The sequence below is a fragment of the Lissotriton vulgaris genome, chromosome 1_1 (assembly GCF_964263255.1).
Source record: "Lissotriton vulgaris chromosome 1_1, aLisVul1.2, whole genome shotgun sequence".
Lineage (NCBI taxonomy): Eukaryota > Metazoa > Chordata > Amphibia > Caudata > Salamandridae > Lissotriton > Lissotriton vulgaris.
In genome coordinates this window covers 419,782,691-419,800,608 of record NC_141685.1, presented here as the reverse complement: position 1 = coordinate 419,800,608, position 17,918 = coordinate 419,782,691, and the positions used below count along the sequence as shown (strand labels likewise).

The 17,918-nt window shown below is 49.2% G+C and overlaps 1 protein-coding gene across 2 annotated transcripts in view; it reads right to left on the bottom strand.

Annotated features, from left to right (window-relative positions):
* Positions 1 to 17,918, bottom strand: part of C8A (complement C8 alpha chain) — a 379,675-nt gene that overhangs the window by 325,171 nt on the left and 36,586 nt on the right. The window contains exon 3 of one of the 2 annotated variants that reach the window (XM_086952763.1): positions 1,814 to 1,958. The exons of the other annotated variant lie outside the window; for it this stretch is intronic. Within the exon in view, the coding sequence (XP_086808889.1) occupies positions 1,814 to 1,958 (145 nt within the window). The remainder of the gene's footprint in view (positions 1 to 1,813; positions 1,959 to 17,918) is intronic. 2 annotated transcript variants of the gene reach the window in all.

The window sequence follows — 17,918 nt, the reverse complement described above, 5'->3', positions numbered from 1 at the left end:
AGTGCGAGAACACCAGCCAAAGATGCAGCGCCTCGAGGTCACATTCAGGAGCACTAGGCCGTTGGAGTTGTCAGCTCGTCGGAGTTGCGGCAAAAATCGGGCATTGAGGCCGTGTATGGCAGTGGTATGGCAGGCCTCCGGAAGTCTCGGGCCCTCTGCAGGTGTGCGCCGCCAGTCGTCTATGGCGCTGGTAGATCGCGCCTAGCACAACAACGGTGGGGCTCTCAGCAGGGCGAAGCCAGCGGGGGCACCGCACCTCCTCTGCCCCCGCGTCGCAAGCAATGCGTACCGCACGTACCTCTGCAGCCCGTTCTTGATGCCGGCCCCACCGTTAGTACCGGCTGCGCCGCTCGCCAAGTTCTGGAGGCCCACTTGCCTCGTGGCGAGCCCCGGGCTCGCGTAGGTCCAGGAGCCGAATGCAGGCTCCGACGCGGCAAGGCACACGTCGGCCGGGGGCTCCGCAGGCTGCAACTCCGGAGTCCAAGGGGGTAGAGCCACCAAAGTTTCACCAAGTGTGCAGTGGTCTCCGCCGCCCCTCCGTGGGGATTTTCGGGCGGGTGGGTGCAGGGAAAGGAGGATAAATAACGGATAGTTATGCCAGGCTGCTGGAGCCTCACGCAGGTGCGGCCATTCAGCAAGTGCGCCCACTAGCTCCCCGGGTAACCAATTCTTTCATCAGAAAAGTCTTTAGCTCTCCCCAAACCACTTCTATATTTAGATGAGATAACCTTGCTCTATTAGGGGCAAGAACTACTTTTCCCTTTTGCCAGTATTGGAGCCATAGAGTCTTGAAGGGTCGTGGGAATGAACAAGAGGAGATCCAGTCCACCCCATTTAGCATCTCTGAGGCAAAAGTAGAACTTGAAGGCTGTTCTTTGTTCTGCCATTGGTTTCTAAACCCTCCCAAAGAGCCAATCCCTGTTAAGTGGCTTTGTGTTGATAACACCCCAGCCTGCTAGGGCCCAGAGACCAGGTCATTGTCTTCTGGAGAACAGGGTCATTACCTCCAGCTAACAATTTGTATTGTGCCTGAAGAGGTGAGATGTGTGGCAAGACCAAACCCAATTTATGACCAGGCAATTCCAAGACATTATAATATAATTAGATTTCCACTATAGGTATCAAAATTCGGATTCTGAAATTAAATCAAACTGTTTAAAACTGAATGGAAAATAACTTTGAATTTTTTTGCTATAATTTTCCCAAGCAAAGATACACATTACATTTTTTTTATTTTACTTAGGCTTGTTCATGGGGAGTCCAGCTAAGCAATGAAAAAACAATGTGGACATCTAGTCACTGTGGGGGCACACATTTACAAATATGTAGTGTTCCACATTTTATTTATATTACACACCTAGCCATGTGGACTTGCAAGGCACACTTGAGGTGACTTATTAACTTACAAAAACTAGGATTTCCTACATGGCAAATGCACATTTCCTTTTCTGAAAGAAGGTTAGGTGTTATTCTCAGCACACTGATCCAAGTGCTGCATATTCTTATGGCTAATGAATGCTGTCATTTAAGTGTCTATTCTTCCCCTCTTCTACACAATGACACACAGACGCACTCATAATCATAATCTTTGCTTGCATTCCTCCAAAGAGAATTTTGAGAAAATCAATCAGCTTGAGCAAATACACAACAGAGGCCTTAAAATCATTTGAAATTGCCCAAATATTTACATCCATGACTCAAACTTCAGTCATAGACCTATTCATACATATTATTGCAAGCACCTGAAATAGATAATGAAAACACCATACATAAACTATGCTTTTCTTAGATGTGAAATAGTCATATTTCATACCTGTTTCTATACATTTAAAATGTTCTCCACAATGGTTTTCGGATCCACATTTCGCAGTTGGTATACAAGTGTCCTCACTCCAAGGATACCCAGAACATATTTTTCCTGAATACTTGGAAGGTTGCAGTAGACCTCTGTACCTGTACTAAACCACAAAACAAATATATGTTTCTTCTAGCAAACGTTAAATATTGTCCATATTGTAACCTATCGACTCAAGTGACCTAATAAAAGAAGCACTTTTATAAAAGGAATACCAATTTAAAATTAGGCAGGATGTTTTGGCTACACCACAAAATCCTCCAAAATAGAACACTATATAAATTAGTGTAGTCATTTACCATTTTATATTGCCTTAAAAAATAGGATACATTTATTATCCTTAGTTTAGAAAACATTTCTAACATTTTCAATAGAAGATGACTGGATTGGTATCTCTGGAAAGCTGGTGGTATGTGCAGAGTTGGGTTTAAGTTCACACTGTGAAGTATTGTGCTACAAAGGTTGATATAGCTCAGAGATTACAAAATTCCACTTTAAGTCAATGCTGGCTTGAGGAAGAGGACATAAAAGGGCTGAAAAAATGGAATTTAACAAGCTACACTTTGTTCTTCTCATTCTCTCATTGTTGTATGTATGTTTTATTCACATCTTTGAGATGTGAATAAAATTGCTACATGTTGTGCAGTTGTCTACTAGTTAACACAGTATTCACCTGTGTGTTTTAAAAAATAGATAACGTATATAATACTAGAGATTGGGCTTTGGTTCATCTGCTTACTCATTACTGGATGACTTTTTTGTCTGATCCAACCCCTCCTCTTAATTCAGTGGCTTTCCTCCCTAGTCTCAGTTTTGGTTTGCCTTATGTGGATTTAGGGTTCACCCTTGTTTTTAACTGGTTAACAGTATCCTTGTAATGGTGATGTCAGGAAGCTATTTTGTTCTTTCTTTCTCAGGTCATGTCCTTTTTTTTTTTTTTTTAAATATATTTTTATTGCAGGAATTAGTAAATCGTTACAATATCGACCAGCATCATATCACAAGCAATATCAGCGGAACACAACCCTCTGTCCCCACACCGTAAGTTCCGTAAACAGCCATCCGGCCCACAACCCTGGGGTCGGGCGGCGAAATTCAATGGGGGCTCAGCAGGATGCTTGAGCTGGTCCGGATGATCCACTGTCCGTCATCTGCTTTTCCAAACAAGCCTATAAACCCAAAAGAAAAACCCCCACCCTCAAAAAACTACTAACCAAAGGAAACCCCACCCAACCCCGCCATCAGCGCCCGGGAGCAACCGCTACAGGATCTGCCATGGGACCCACGGGGAAAGCAATAGGACTAACAGTGTAAATGTTTATCGGGACTCGGGGCGAGTCGCTTCTTCACCTTCAGAATCGCTGGGGGCGCAATAATCCCTGAGGGCCTGCACCAACATTTCCCACTCCAGCGCAGCCTCCTGCGCCTTCTCATTACTCTGTCTCCAAGCCAGTTGATATCTCAGCGCGCTCTCCCCCGCCGCCCACTTCAACAGCTCGCTGTGCCATCTGCTGCCTGTCGGACCAACTCGTGCCTTCCAGTTCCTGGTCACCTCACGCTTAGCAAGGAGGAGCCCTAGGTCGATAAATTTACTGGAAATTTTATTCCTGGGGGTATGAGGGAACCAGTGTAGGAGCCCCACCGCCGCGTCAAATGATAAGGATCTCCCCGTCACCTCCTCCAGGGTCTTCTCCACTTCCATCCAGTAGGATGAAAGTCCTGGACAGGCCCATAACATATGTAGGAGGTCCGCTTCCTGAGCTGGGCACCTAGGGCATTCCGCCGAATTCGTGGCAAAATATCGCCTAATTTTCACTGGAGTCAGATATGCTCTATGGAGAACGTAATAGTGGACCAGCTGAAAACGGGCGTTGCGTGTGCCCTTCCAGGCTCGTCGCACCAGCTGGGACCAGGTCGTCTCCGGGATTTCCCTGCCAATGTCCTCCTCCCAGCGGTTTCTCAGAGTGGTGAGAGGAGCCAACCCTTCGTTGATCAACCTGCCGTAAAGGCAAGTGACCGCCTTCACCGTGCCCGCGGACATCATCACGTATTGGCACACCTGAGATAAGGCGGGTTCCTCCTGCCCGTTCTTCCAGTGTGCCTGGATCGCTCGGACAATGGCCGAGTGCAACAGAAAGTCACCACGGGGGATCTCGAAGCGGTCAATAAGATCCTGGAAGGACAAGAGCGCTCCGTCCTCATACAAATCTCCAACTAGCTGTAAGCCGGCGTCCTCCCAGGCCGCCAAACGTGACCAATCACCTCCATGGGGGAGGGCCGTCAGCATCCCCAATGGTATTTCGGGCGCATACGGTGTTTTCAGATGGCCTCGGGCGTGGGCCCGATTCCAACACAAGCGGACAGTCCGCTCCTCCAGCGATAAATCCCGCAGGGCCAAACGTTGTCGCAGCGCTATAAAGGAGAGAACATGCCTGGGCATGCCCGTCCCCCTTCTGTCTTCCGGGCCCCGGAATTCCCGGGCGATCTCCTGGGTGAAGGTCTGGAGCTGCGCCGCCAGATAATACTTTTCAAAGTCCGGCACCGCGAGCCCCCCCTCGTCTTTCGGCCTCATCAGGGTTTTGAGGGCCACCCGCCGGCGGCCCGACCCCCAGAGGAATCCGACCACCATAGAGCGTAACAGTCGAAACGTGGCCGGTGGGACCCAGATCGGTAGTGTCCGGAAGTAATATAATAGTCGGGGAAGCGCCACCATTTTAAGCAAGGCGATCCGTCCCGCCACCGAGAGCGGCAGCGTGGCCCAAAAGTCCATGCAGCCTCGGAGTGCTCGAGTGCTGCGGGCAATGTTCCCATCCAGGAGGTCGGATGGGTCGTGATAGACGAATACCCCCAAGTACTTAAAGCAGTCGGGTTCCCATCTAATCTCACTACTTAAAGTAGGGGCGGGAGCACCCTTGCGAACCGGGAAAAGACAGGTCTTGGACCAATTCACCCGGAGGCCCGAAACCTCCCCGAACTCTGTGAGCGCCTCCGCCGCTCTATGTAAAGCGCCGAGCGGGTCCTCTAGGAAGAGCAACAGGTTGTCCGCGTACAGCGAAACGTAATGCGGGCCCGTAGACGTCCACAGGCCCGTATAGTGGGCTCCCGATCGAAGGTGCAGCGCGAGCGGCTCCACCGCCAGCGCAAAGAGAAGTGGGGACAACGAACACCCCTGCCTCGTGCCTCGTTCTACCGGATATTGTGAGGAAATCAGTGGTCCCGCCCGAACCCTGGCCGATGCAGAGGCATAGAGAACCGCGGTCCACCTGACAAAGCCCTCACCGAGGCCGAATCTCCTCAACACCGTGCAGAGGTAGTCCCACTCCAGGCTATCAAAAGCCTTCTCTAGGTCCACCGACAAGACGACTGGGGACGGGGCATCCACAAATGGTTCCCCTAGCAAACGGAACAGCCTGCGAATGTTCATAGTCGTGTTTCGCCGTGGGATGAAACCAGCTTGGTCTTCATGCACTAGGGAACTCATGTGTCCCAGCAGCCTCGAGGCCAAGATACTGCTCAGTATTTTATAGTCCACCGTCAGCATCGACAGGGGACGGTAAGACCCCGGGTCGGACGAGTCCCGACCTGGTTTGAGGAGAGGAACCACCAGCGCCTCACACATCGAGCTCGGGAGTCGCCCCAGCCTCTTCGCCTCCCTGTAGACCACCAATAATCGAGGGGCTAGGAGGTCAGCATAAGCTGCATAAAACTCCACAGGTAGGCCATCCAGGCCCGGGGTCTTATTTCTCGCCATCCGTTTAATGGCCCCGCGGATCTCCCCCAATTCGATGTCGGACCCCAGGGCTTTCGCCACTTCTTGCTCCACTGTTCGGATCTCCAGTGGGCGTAGATAACTATCGAGCCGGTCAGGGTCCCGTGCGGAGCGACTGCGGCACAAACGTTCATAATAATGCCGGAAGCAGCCGAGAATCTCCGGTTGAGTGTGTACTTCGGTTCCGTCTGCCTTACGCATACTTGTCGTCAATGAGGACTGGCGCGTAGGGTTGGCTAACCATGCCAGCAACGCGCTCGATCTGTCTCCCTCTGCGATGGATCTGACCGTATAGGCCTTGTAGTCAAAACAGCGAAGTCGTTCGACCTCTGCCGCTACCTTCTCCCTCGCCTCCGCCGTTTGTATCTGTAAGTCCGGGTATCCGGGGCGGCGGATTTCCAGCTCACGGAGTTTCCGGTCCGCTGCATCTAGGTCAGCTAGGATAACGCGTCTCATGCCCACCTTCTTAGAAATACAGTAACCCCTCACCACTACCTTAAAAGCGTCCCACTCTAACGCTCGTGTACTCGCGGTGCCGCCGTTGGACGCAAAATAGTCCGATACCCTATCCCCTAGGTCCGCCCTGAAAGCACTGTCCTCAAGAATCTCGGGACGCAACTTCCAGGTGGGCACCGCCGGCGTCCCGGGGAACCAGCGAAGGTCCAGCAGGAGGGGGTTATGGTCTGAAATGGTTCTGGACAAGTACTCCGATCGGACCGCTGCCGAAACCAGTTCGGGCGATCCAAGAAAGCCATCCAGTCTGACATGCAACTCATGTAGGCTCGAGAAGTATGAATAGTCCCTAGATGCGGGGTGGTGCGCCCTCCAGATGTCCGTCAGACCCCAGCGGGTCTGCCAATCCTGACGACCGTTAGCCGTGCGACGAACCGGAGAATCGGGAAGTGGTGGATGCGAGCGGTCAATGTCTACGTCCACTACTGAATTGAAGTCTCCCCCGAGCAGAAGGGGCCCGGAGAAGAAGTGGGCCAGCGAACCCGATAACCTGGAAAGGAAGGCAGTCTGGTCTATATTAGGAGCGTACACACAGCAAACGTTCAAGTCCCTCCCTCCTAAAGTGCCCGAAATGGCTACGTAACACCCCTCTGGATCTATCACTTGTTTCGTGACTTGGAAGGGGACCCCAGCTCTGATCCATATTAGCGCCCCTCTGGCATACGCGGAGTACGATGTGGAAAAGACCTGCCCCCTCCATCTACGCTGTAGCGCCGCCCCTTCCGCCTTGTTCAGATGAGTTTCCTGCAGCAGCGCCATTTGCACTCCCCTACGCACTAAATAAGCGTGGACTTTGTGGCGCCTGGACATAGTATGAAGCCCCCTTACGTTCCAAGTAACACATTTTAAGTTAGCAACATCAGCCATTGTCCCATATTGTTGTCGTACAGTCTCCCCATCCGGGTTCCCACAAAAAAGGGACATCATTCATCCCAGCACTGATGGCGGCCATTTTCCCCAACCAAAACCCAACAACCCTAGAACGAACCAAACCCCCACCCACCCTCCCCAGAACAGGACCCAAACCGCACCATCCAGATCCCATCCAAACCTTGCCCTCCATCAACCCAATAATCCCTACTAATCCTGCGGTCGCCACCGTAGGAAGGCCTTAAGGGCCAGGTGCGGGCCGGGCGGAGGCAGTGGGCCCTCGACGCTCAGGCTACCAGGAATGAAACAAGCCCAAACCAGTGCCAAAAACCCTCGGGGCAGAAGCAGGGGCACCCCACCCTCCTCGCTCTCGTAGTCAGCAGCTATTGACGGCAACCGCCTCCCCCCTGCCGGGCCCCCCTCCCAAAATGAGGTAGCACACCCTGTTACCCTTGTCCATCCAGAAGGTCCTCCACCGATTTCGGTGTGATCACCGGAGTATGGGCGCTATCAGTCATTGAGTCCTCCGAGTCTGATGGTGCCCCCTCGTCACCTGGGTTTACTTCCTCTTCAATGGCTTCGGCCCGTGCGCCAGACAACTCAGTTAACACCTCCAGCACTCCCCTCCGCTCCGTCGATGTCTCTGCAGTTGAGGGCCCTCCCGTGCGGCCGCGGCGATTCCTAATCCTCCTGGATCGCCGTCTCTGTTCCGGCTCCTCTGCCTGTTGGGATGAGGAGCCGAAACCATCCTTCCCTGTTCTGTAAAGCTCGAGCCAGGCACAGACATCCTCCGGGGTGTCGAAGAATTGAGTTTTGTCATCGACAATGATGCGGAGCCTTGCAGGATAGAGGAGCGAGTACTGGATGCCCTCGCTCCTGAGCTCGCGCTTGACCGCCAGGAAGGAAAACCGCCTGCGTTGAGTCTCGTAGGTGTAATCCGGGAAGATGTTCACCTGACTGTTCGCCACTTTGAATGGACCATTATGTCTGGCGGCATTGAGGATTAAGTCTCTGTCCCGAAAGTGCAATAACCGCGCCACCACTGGTCTCGGGGTACGTCCCTGTTGCGGTGGCCGGGACTCTGTGGGCACGCTCCAGGGTGTAGAAGGAGGATAGCCCCTCCGGGGCTACCGTGTTACGGAGCCAGGCCTCCAAGTACGCCACCATGTCGCCATCCTCGATCTTTTCCGGAAGGCCCACTACACGGATGTTGTTCCTCCTGTTGCGGCCTTCTGCATCCTCCGCCCTCTGTTCTAGGGTCGCAATTCGGGATAGGGCATCCTTCATGGTCGCAGCCAAGGTTCGCTGCGCCGGCTCCAAGGTTTTCACCGAGCTCTCCACCTCCTTGACCCGGTCCGAAAGTTTGCCGTGGTCCGCTCTGAGGAGACCTATGCTCGTCGCCACCTGGGCAATGTCCTGCTGGAGGGCCGATCTCGTGGTCGCTATCGCTTCCAGGACACGGTCGAACTGCTGTTGCATCGATGCGCCACCAGAACTCTTTGGGTCCCCATGTTCCTCTTTGTCCTGGGACTCCGAGTCCGAGGCGGTCGGGGTAGTCCCCTTGGCTCCTCTAGGTTTCCCCATGTCGCCGGGGGTCCTCCGTGAAGGTCCCGGAGTAGGCGTCTCCGGGTGCGAATGCCGACCGCGACCCTCCTGGTTACTGGTCCTCAAATCGAGTATCGGAGACCTCCTTCTCCAGGGCCTGTGGAAACTTCTCCGCTTCGGCTCGCGCCACCGCCACGGCGTCCGAGGGCACCGATGAGGGGGCGGAGACAACCGCCGCCAAGTCGGGCAGGCCCGCACAGCCGCTAGAGACCCGGGGTGAGGGTCACCAACTCCACCGGACGATTTGTGGCGCAAGAGTGTCGCGCCTCCCATGGAAGTGGACTGGCCAGGAACGCGTAGCTAGGTGCGGTGTCGTGAGTTGGGCCACCGCCTGGTTCACAGGACGTCCGCTCACGGGGTCCCCTATAGCGTGGGCAGCCGCCCAGTCACCCAACCGAGTGCAGTCTTGTTGTAGAAAGTCCGATCCAACTGATATCTAGTGCACTGATCGGCAGGGGATGGCAGAGCCGGGGGCAAGTCGCCGCCTGCGACGCTCCTCCAAGTCAGTGGATCCGGCCAGGAGGACAATGAAGTCCGGGCGCCATGTTGGGTCGCACTCCGCAACTTCGCAAACTTCGGTTTTACACCGGATCAACACTCGTCCGAGCCCCACCAGGGGCCCCGGCAGGTCTTCGTCGGTCCGTTCAGCAGAATGCGGGGTCTGGGGTGCCCCGCAGCCTCCGATTTACAGGATAATCCCGGGCTCAGTCCCGGAGCCGAGCTCTCAGGCGACCATCGCCATCGGCGCCCAAGCCACGCCCCTTCCTCAGGTCATGTCCTTGTTTCCTTATGTCCTGCTCCTTCCTCTGTTTCCCTGATTATAGGTCCTTAAACTCACCATGAGCAATATTGGGAGTTGGACTGCCTACTGTCCTGCATCAGCTTATCTCAATCTGAATTCAATAGTTTTCACCCGTTTTCTGATACTCCTTTAATCCCATCATCACAGTTCACTCTCAGACATACTCTGGCCAAGTTTACAGATCACGAGAAGGAAGAGGAGAAAAGATGGTGACTCATGTGATAAGTATTTCTCTTTTAAATGAATGATCATTTGTGGGGCATACCCATCCCTGCCAGGCTAACAGATAGACATTTACTGTAGGTGCTCGACCCCCACCACAGGGATTAAAACAAGTGTGACATATGGTTCTACATCATCTAAATCACAGGCCGTCAAACGATGACAAGGCTTAAAGGCCCGTTAACCCCATTAATACGTAGTTCATCCACACTTTCTGCTAATTCACATTTATCATAGTTTGCCTGGGACTAGTCTAGATATCACTCCTGTTAGATTTGTCAGCTTTTGGGTCGTCTTCCCCCAAATGTTTTGCTTACTCCTCCATACTTTTCTAATCTCGTTTTTGTTGGCCATAGAACTGCTTAGTTTACCAATGCTAACCAGTGCTACAGTGTAGATGCTCATTCCTTAAAGCATGGTAACATCGGTTTCTCCCCAATTTGCATATTTAATTAACTCTTATGTCCCAAGTAAAGTGGTACTACATGTACCCAGGGCCTGTAAATTAAATGTTACTAGCGGGCCTGCAGCACTTGTTATGCCAGCCGCTTAAATAGCCTGAAAACCAATCTCAGGTCTGACAGCCTGTGTGTGAACTTTTAAACAACCATTTCGACCTGGCAAAATAAACCTTTTGCCAGGCCCATACCTTCCTTTTTAATACATATAAACCCCAAGCAGCCCACAGGGCAGGGTGCAAAGGATTTAAAAAGCAGGACGTGTACTTTTAAGTTTTACAGGTCCTGATAGTGAAACTCTCTCAACTTTGTTTTTCACTGCTGCAAAACCTTCCTCTTCCATAGGGTAACATTTGAGTTACCTTATCATATTTAATAAGGATATCTTCCAAACGGGATCAGGTAAACATCTTGGGTGGCGTCTTTGGAATTAGGTTAAACATTCTATCAATCGCCTTGTTGTTGTTGCAGTTGAAATCCTAGGTGCGATGGGTATGCCCAGACAGGAGTCCTGTTTTCACTATGCCACTGGAATCAAGCAACAGCTGGCTTAAGAGCCCATAACAAGGGCAAAACCAGTCTTAAATTGCTGGTATTCCAGTTCAGGGAGGACCTAACTTAGAAATTTGGCTTGACTGTCCCCAACAGAGCGGGCCAAGACTGATTTGCATATGACTGGGTCCACATTTAGGTGGCATGGTGGGCAACAAAACTATTTTTTGGGATGCGGCCTGAGCTATTGTCAATGGCTTTGATTATTTCTAGCACTCCATCCATTACCTTGTTACTGCTACCCTTTTAGAATGTTGGCAAAATCTGGCCTTAGCCATATAGTGCTTGCAGCCTGTCTCTGGGTCACATGACTAAGTGTAGTTGATAATTAATCTTTCTCTGTTCCTCCAAAACAGCCACTCACAATAGAGAGCTTAGGTGTGCCTGGATAGGCCATCGCTGGCAGGATTGGAGGGTGAAGCTATGCACATCCCCATTTACCCCTGAATAGGCTATGTGCTGCCTTCACACACAGGGTTGCATACGCCCTGTATTTAGCCGGGATCCAGGGCAGGGTAGGCATAAAACCTGTGCACTTCAAACGAATGCTCTAGACACTTCTCCCACTTCAAGAAAGGCACCAGGTATAAATATTGGCCCTCATACCCCAACTCTTCAGGACACTTTTGGACCTGAGCAGAAGTCTGTCAGGAAGAAGGACTAATGTGCTACTGAAAGGACTACCACGCTGCTGGACTGTTGACCAGAAGGACTGCTGCCCTGCTGTGTTGACCTGCTACCATGCTGCCCTGCTACCCTCTTGCCTGGAGAAGACTGACTGGACCAATACCTGTACCCAAGACCACCAGAGTGACTCCAAGGATTAGTTTCTTGTAATCTGCACCCTGATTCTGCAACTGTATGTCCTGCCCTGCAGACTGGTGACACCTTAGTCCTGGACCTTTAGAAGTGCACCTGAATGTGATATGCCAGCCCTTCTGTGGACCCTGCAAAACTGAACCATCCCTTCTGTTGAGCAGCGCAACCCTGAGCAGAACCCACACATTGACCCAGCTGTGTGGACTTTCCTGTTGCAAGGACTTCACATCACTGCCACAGCCAACAGGCTAATCGGAACCACTGCTGTGCAATGCATCCTCACCACAGGCCCTCCCATCGCACACCCTCATTGACAGCATCCTCAATAAAAATGCAGTACTCCCCATCGCAAGCCCTGTAGCTTCTTCAGAACCAGCTGGTGAAAGATACACCCTCGATGCAGGACTTCGCATCGCAAGCCCTCTCCTTGACAGCTTCCTCGACGGCAGGATCTTGAAACACAGCCTAGCAGCTTGAGCGCTGCATGATGTATATCTAACCTGGACTTCACATCACCTTGAGTTCTGTGGGCCTAACTGGGTCCCTGTAGCTGGCCCACACTCCAATTTGGTTAGCCTGAACTTTTGATTTTGTCGTGATCTGCACAATGAGGTATCCAAACCTTTAAATTTGAATACCTCTGGTACTTCTGATTGGATTTTCTCATTTTGGTCTTGATTTATTTATGAAAGTGTATTCTATTTTTCAAAATTGATATGGTAATTTCCTTATGTTGTATTTTCACTTTATTACTGTTTGAAGTTCTACATATTATTTTTATGTTATGTTATTTAAATGAATAAAGTGCATTAATGCCCTGAGGCATCTAAGCGCTAAACTGATTGTTGATGCAAGTATCAGGAAAGGGTAAAAGATGTACTAAGTCCTGAATAACCAGGTTTTTTACCACTTTTCTAAAAGCAAGGATGCTGAGCGCTGTCTTTATACCAAGAGGAAGTAGGTTCCATATTTTGAAGGCTTTCTACACAATGCTTTTACCTCCCCATCGAGCTTGTTTGAATCTAGGCACTACTCGTAATTGTGCCTTCGCTGAACGGAGATTTCTGGTAGGGAGATATGGTTTGAAACTCTGCTTCAGGAAATCTAGACCAAGACCATGGATTGCCTTATAGGCTAGGCATAGGGCTAGATGTAGGTGGCCAAATACTGAGTGCTTAGGGGCGCCCTACCGGGAGGTGAAGCAGTGTGCTCCCACACCAATTTTCTACTTAAAGGCTCCCTCGAGCCTCTGTGGGCTGATGAGCTCGTAGAGAGGGACCTGTGCGCCTGGAGAGATACTACGTTACAAGGATACGGCAGCCTGCTCAGCAACCCCAAATAATGCCTAATCTCTGCTGATGACAGATAATAATCTAGAAACACGTGTCCAGAGATGGCCAGCACTAATCTACACCTACCTGGTGAAACACTCTAAAGACTTGGCAAGTGTACTCGCTTGTCGGACTGCATCTACCATGATGCTTAGGGGCGACCCTGCTGGGAGGTGAAGCAGTGCGCTTCCACACCAATGTTCTACTTAAAGGCTCCCTCGAGCCGCTGTGGGCTGACGAGCTTGTGGAGAGGCACCTGCGCGCCTGGAGAGATACTACGTTCCAAGGATACGCAACCCTGCTCAGCAACCCCATATGATGCCTAATCTCTGCTGATGACAGATAATAATCTAGAAACAAGTGTCCAGAGATGGCCAGCACTAATCTGCACCCACCTGGTGAAACACTCTAAAGACTTTGCAAGTGTACTCGCTTGTCGGACTGCATCTACCATGATGCAGGGAGGTGAAGCAGTGTGCTCCCACACCAATTTTCTATTTAAACCACGCAATTGCCTAAAGCAGAGCAGAGCTTGTGGATTTCACTCTGTTAGTTTAAACACTGACGTGTTAGAGTTCCCTCTCATTTGCCATTTTGTCAAGAATCTTTCTCTGTTTTCTTTCCTGTCTGTTCCGATCTTCAATAAGTTCATTTATTCTTCAGAATTCAATATGCCCACAAGACAGGTACAGGCAATTGCAATCAAGTTGTCCTCTTCAACTGCACAGTCAAAATCCCCTCAACATTCGATCACTCTCCTATTAATACCCACTAACATTCCATACTCCTATGACATTCTACATTCTAACATTCTACTTTTTTTCTAGCACTGATCAATGTTCCATAACCTACCCATGCAATATTCACTGTAAGAATTAGGTAATTACTTTTTTTCCTTTGATGATGGCAAGCTCCATCCTTCGCCTCTTTTCTCATCAGCGTGATGTCCTACTTTCTGATACTAAGCTGTTGTCTGAAAGCAGCTACACTTTTGGCCTGGGTTAGAGCTTTAAAGGAGGCCAGTCTCTGGGCCTCATTAAAGTTATCATGGGCTAAGTAATTTTGGGGTGCCCCTTCTGGGACACCCGAAATCACATACATTCCATCTGTGTGCCTTCCTATCTTTCTTTCAGACTCCAAGGACCTGAATACAGTCAGCCCCAACATTTACAACATGTGCTGTAGCTACAGTTAAACTCCATATGACAGGCTGTGTGAAAACCACTACACAGCCCACATAAAGTTCAGTTGGTAAAACGTGAGGGGGAAATGTCTAATAAATAATGGAACTTGTTGATTTGATCTGGACACCAAAATCCGCACGTTATGTATCATTTTGTACCTGATAAATTTCAAGTTTGCCAGTGTTAGAATGTTTCATGTCTGGGAAACCCATAATCAAGCCTTTAGACTTAGGGTCTTATTTTCAAGCCCCTTACACCACCAGTACGCCACTTTTTTCCATATGAAAAGTAAGGCACAGCAGCTCAAGGGGCTTGTGAATAAGTAACTTAGTCGCGTGTGTAGTTCCCTGAAAACAGGGACAAAAGGTCCGGGCAAATTGACCAAACATACCTGCATTTGAGAAAAATCTATCAACCCTAACATTTACACTGACGTTTATTTCTCTGTTTCTGAGGCAAGAATAGATCGAAGTTGCAGAGATATCCAACCTTCAACATATCAATTTGAGGATCCTGGTTGTAAGGTATACATGTGACAGAGAATACAAGCTTAAAGCTCCTTATCCAAGCTGGTATGTTAGCTTAATAAATCTGTTTTGTTTTTTTGATTTACTAATGAAAAAAATAGTGGCTGACATTAAGGATTTCTACTTTTAAACTTCTGATCATGTGTTCAAACTGATGGCAACTCAAAAATGATCTTTTTCTGTTTATTTGCCCACAACAGTGTATTTCATATAGGATGTTCATTGCCGAGTTACATACTGCAGAGTTTGATACATTAAAATAACAAAACATGAATAATATCCTGAGCTAGCTCAGCAAGAACAACAGGACAATATTGAGATACCAAATTATTGAGATATAATTGATTCAATAACATGCCTTCTTTTAATAGAGGCTTATGGCCACATGCATCATTGCACCCGTTTGCGATTCCTAAATTGCGAAAATTAAGGAATCGCAATTTAGAAATCAAAAACTGCAATGCATGAACACTGCATTTATCGCATTTATTTTTGCGATTCGGTATTTTTCCTTAATTGCGATTCACAATTTGCGAATCTCAATTAAGGGAAACCCTTCCCATTGATTCCTATGGGCCAGAAGGCCCATAGGAATGAATGGGAAGGCATTCACATTTTGCGAATTCCAAATTGCGATTCGCAAAATGTGAATGCAATTTCAAGGGTGCAGGGGGGGTCCAGAGAACCCCTCCCTGCACCCCTGAAATGTAACTTTAAATGCAATTTACTCACACACATGCCCCAAGGGCATGTGTGTGTGTAAATTAAAACTTTCAAAAATGCAATTTGTGCATATTTGAAAGTTTTCCGTAAATTAGCATGAAGTTCAACTTCATGCTAATTTACCACTTCCAAATTGCAAATTTGCAATTAAAAAATGATCATGCATTGCATTTAAGAAATCTGAAATTGCGATTTCTTACATGCAATCGCAATTTTAGAAATCGCAACATGGTTGCGATTCCTAAAATTGCGAAATGCATGATGCGGTGATGCATTCGCAAAAGGCCGAAAATTGCGATTCTCACCGTTTGCAAATGCAATTGACTTTGATGCATGTGGGCATTTGATCCTTCAGTTAGTCAGCAGCCGCTTAGCGCCCTATATTTACATTGACGTTGTTTGTAACATGAATATTTATAGTTGCATGCACAGGCCTCTTGAGAAACACATTGAAGGATAAGTGTGAATTGTATTTATTTATTCTCTTACTAGGAGGATCATTGATTGTTGTGTGTGTCAGTGGCTTCATGGCACTGGCAGAAAAAGGAAGTCCTATTCAATGACCTCCAGGGAAGCTAAGGTCCAATTAGGTAAAGTAGATCATGATTTAGATGTCGCTCATTTGTGATCACTATTCTGTAATGAGATCAGTTGATGGCAAGTTGAAAAAGATCAGTTTTGAATGTGAGTATCCTAACGTTTGGTTCAGCACCCAGGTTTCATTAAGAACATTCCAGAGTCTTGACATGTGCTTAACCAGTGGTCGGTTCTTCTTCTTCAAGTATTATTGGTTGTTCAAGTGGACTGACATAGAGAGAAATTCTCTGGTTGGGAGTTGTCAGTTCCTCCAGGTATTCAGGGCCCTTTTCCCCAGTAAGTTTTGTTGACCGTGTCTAGGATCTTCAATTTAGAAACTACTGAGCACCAGTGAATTGGTTTCAGGGCAAATCTATTGTCCCTACGGCAAAGGTTAAGGTAGAATCTGTGGACCTGTGGAACACATATTCCACCCATTGATGTTATAATTGTTGGAATCTGTGGACTCTTTTCCATGTTGAGTTGGATTTCTATATCATTTGCATACATTTAGAGGTTCATGTGGTAGAGTTCATAGAGGAGTTTCATAGGGTATATGGAAACTATGAAAAGAAAGCATGAGAGGGGCCATTTTTAGGTCTTGGACTAATGTCCCACGAAGTGGGCGGAGTCCGAGATCTTTTGTTGTCTAATATGGGGCTTGAACCCGCCCCTCTTCTCCATTGGTTGGCCTCGTAAATGCTGGCCAGCCATTGGAGGAGAGGGGCGTCACTCAGTTCAGGCCCGTCTGAACGCGATTCGGGGGCGTTTTTTTCTCTCTTTTTTTAAGCCCCGCCCCTTTTCTAGTGATGGGCGTTACACCCTCCCTCTCGCCAAGGTCCCAGTCTATTTCTCCTGAAATGTACCCTTTGCTACCTCTTGTATTTTGTTTGCTCACAATTGTCACTTTTGCCTAATGTAACTTAACGTCTGCTTTTGTAATGTGTTCACTCGTCTTATGGCTCATTTTTTTTTTTTTTTTTTTTTTTTAATTTTTAAAACCTTTATTGTAGTAAAGCACACAGCTATTCAGCCTAACATCCCGGAGGCAAGGCAGCAAAATATCAGAATGGTCATAGTGCCAAGCGATTCATATCAGGACAATGCAGGTTGTTTTTTATTTTATTTACAAACAGAAACGTGAACAGAAGCGCCCGAGGGCGCAGAAAAGGCAATGGAAGGAAAAATGACTAAGAGTCAGTAGGAGGCGTCAGGGCCTAGAGAAGATTCAGAAAGAACTTAAGTAGGATGTAGAAAAAAGGGGGGGGGGAGAAAGAAGAACAGGAGAATCAGAACGTGAGTAGCATAGCCGTTGTCAACGTCTACGGTGAAAGGCGTTCATCGCGGGGCATCGGTTCAGGTGGCAGACATAAATCACCTCTGTAAGCGTTCCAAGCACCCCACACCTTATTCCATGTCTGAGGCCGCCCCCTGGCAGTGTAGACAGTCTTTTCACGCAACATACACCAATCCATGTTGGCCTTCCATTGTACCACCAGGGGGGCCACGTTGGATCCCCATTTCTGCGCGATGTCCCGCTTAGCGACCATGTTGCCCAGTGTAGCCCATCGGGTCTGCGCCGTGCTATAATCATTCGGCTCCCAGACATTGAGGAGGCACCTACGCGCCTCTGCACCCAACTCCACCCCAGTTACCTCCCTCATCACTCGATGTACCCTCTCCCAATAAGGGGCAATAGCGGGGCATTCCCATAATATATGCATAAAAGTAGCAAGGGCTCCGCAGCCACGACGACAAAGGCCATCTGGCGAGAAGCCCATACGCACAAGCCGGGGGCCGGTGACGTACACCCGGTGGAGGATTTTGAACTGGACCAGCCGCAGACGCGAGGAGATGGCGACCTCCTTAGGGGAGGACACAGCACTCTGCCAGTCCTCGTCGTCCAGTTCCAAACCGTCGGCCACCCACTGCTCCCGCAAGCGCTGGAGGAGGTCGGCCTGGACATTAATCAACTTCTTGTAGGACAGAGAGATGGCACTATCCGGCATATGCCCGTCCAGTACTCTGTCCTCCAAGGGAGAGCTCTCGGGAATGTCACCCTCCTCCGGTCTGGCGGCGGCTATTGCGTGCTTAAGTTGGGCATAACGGAAG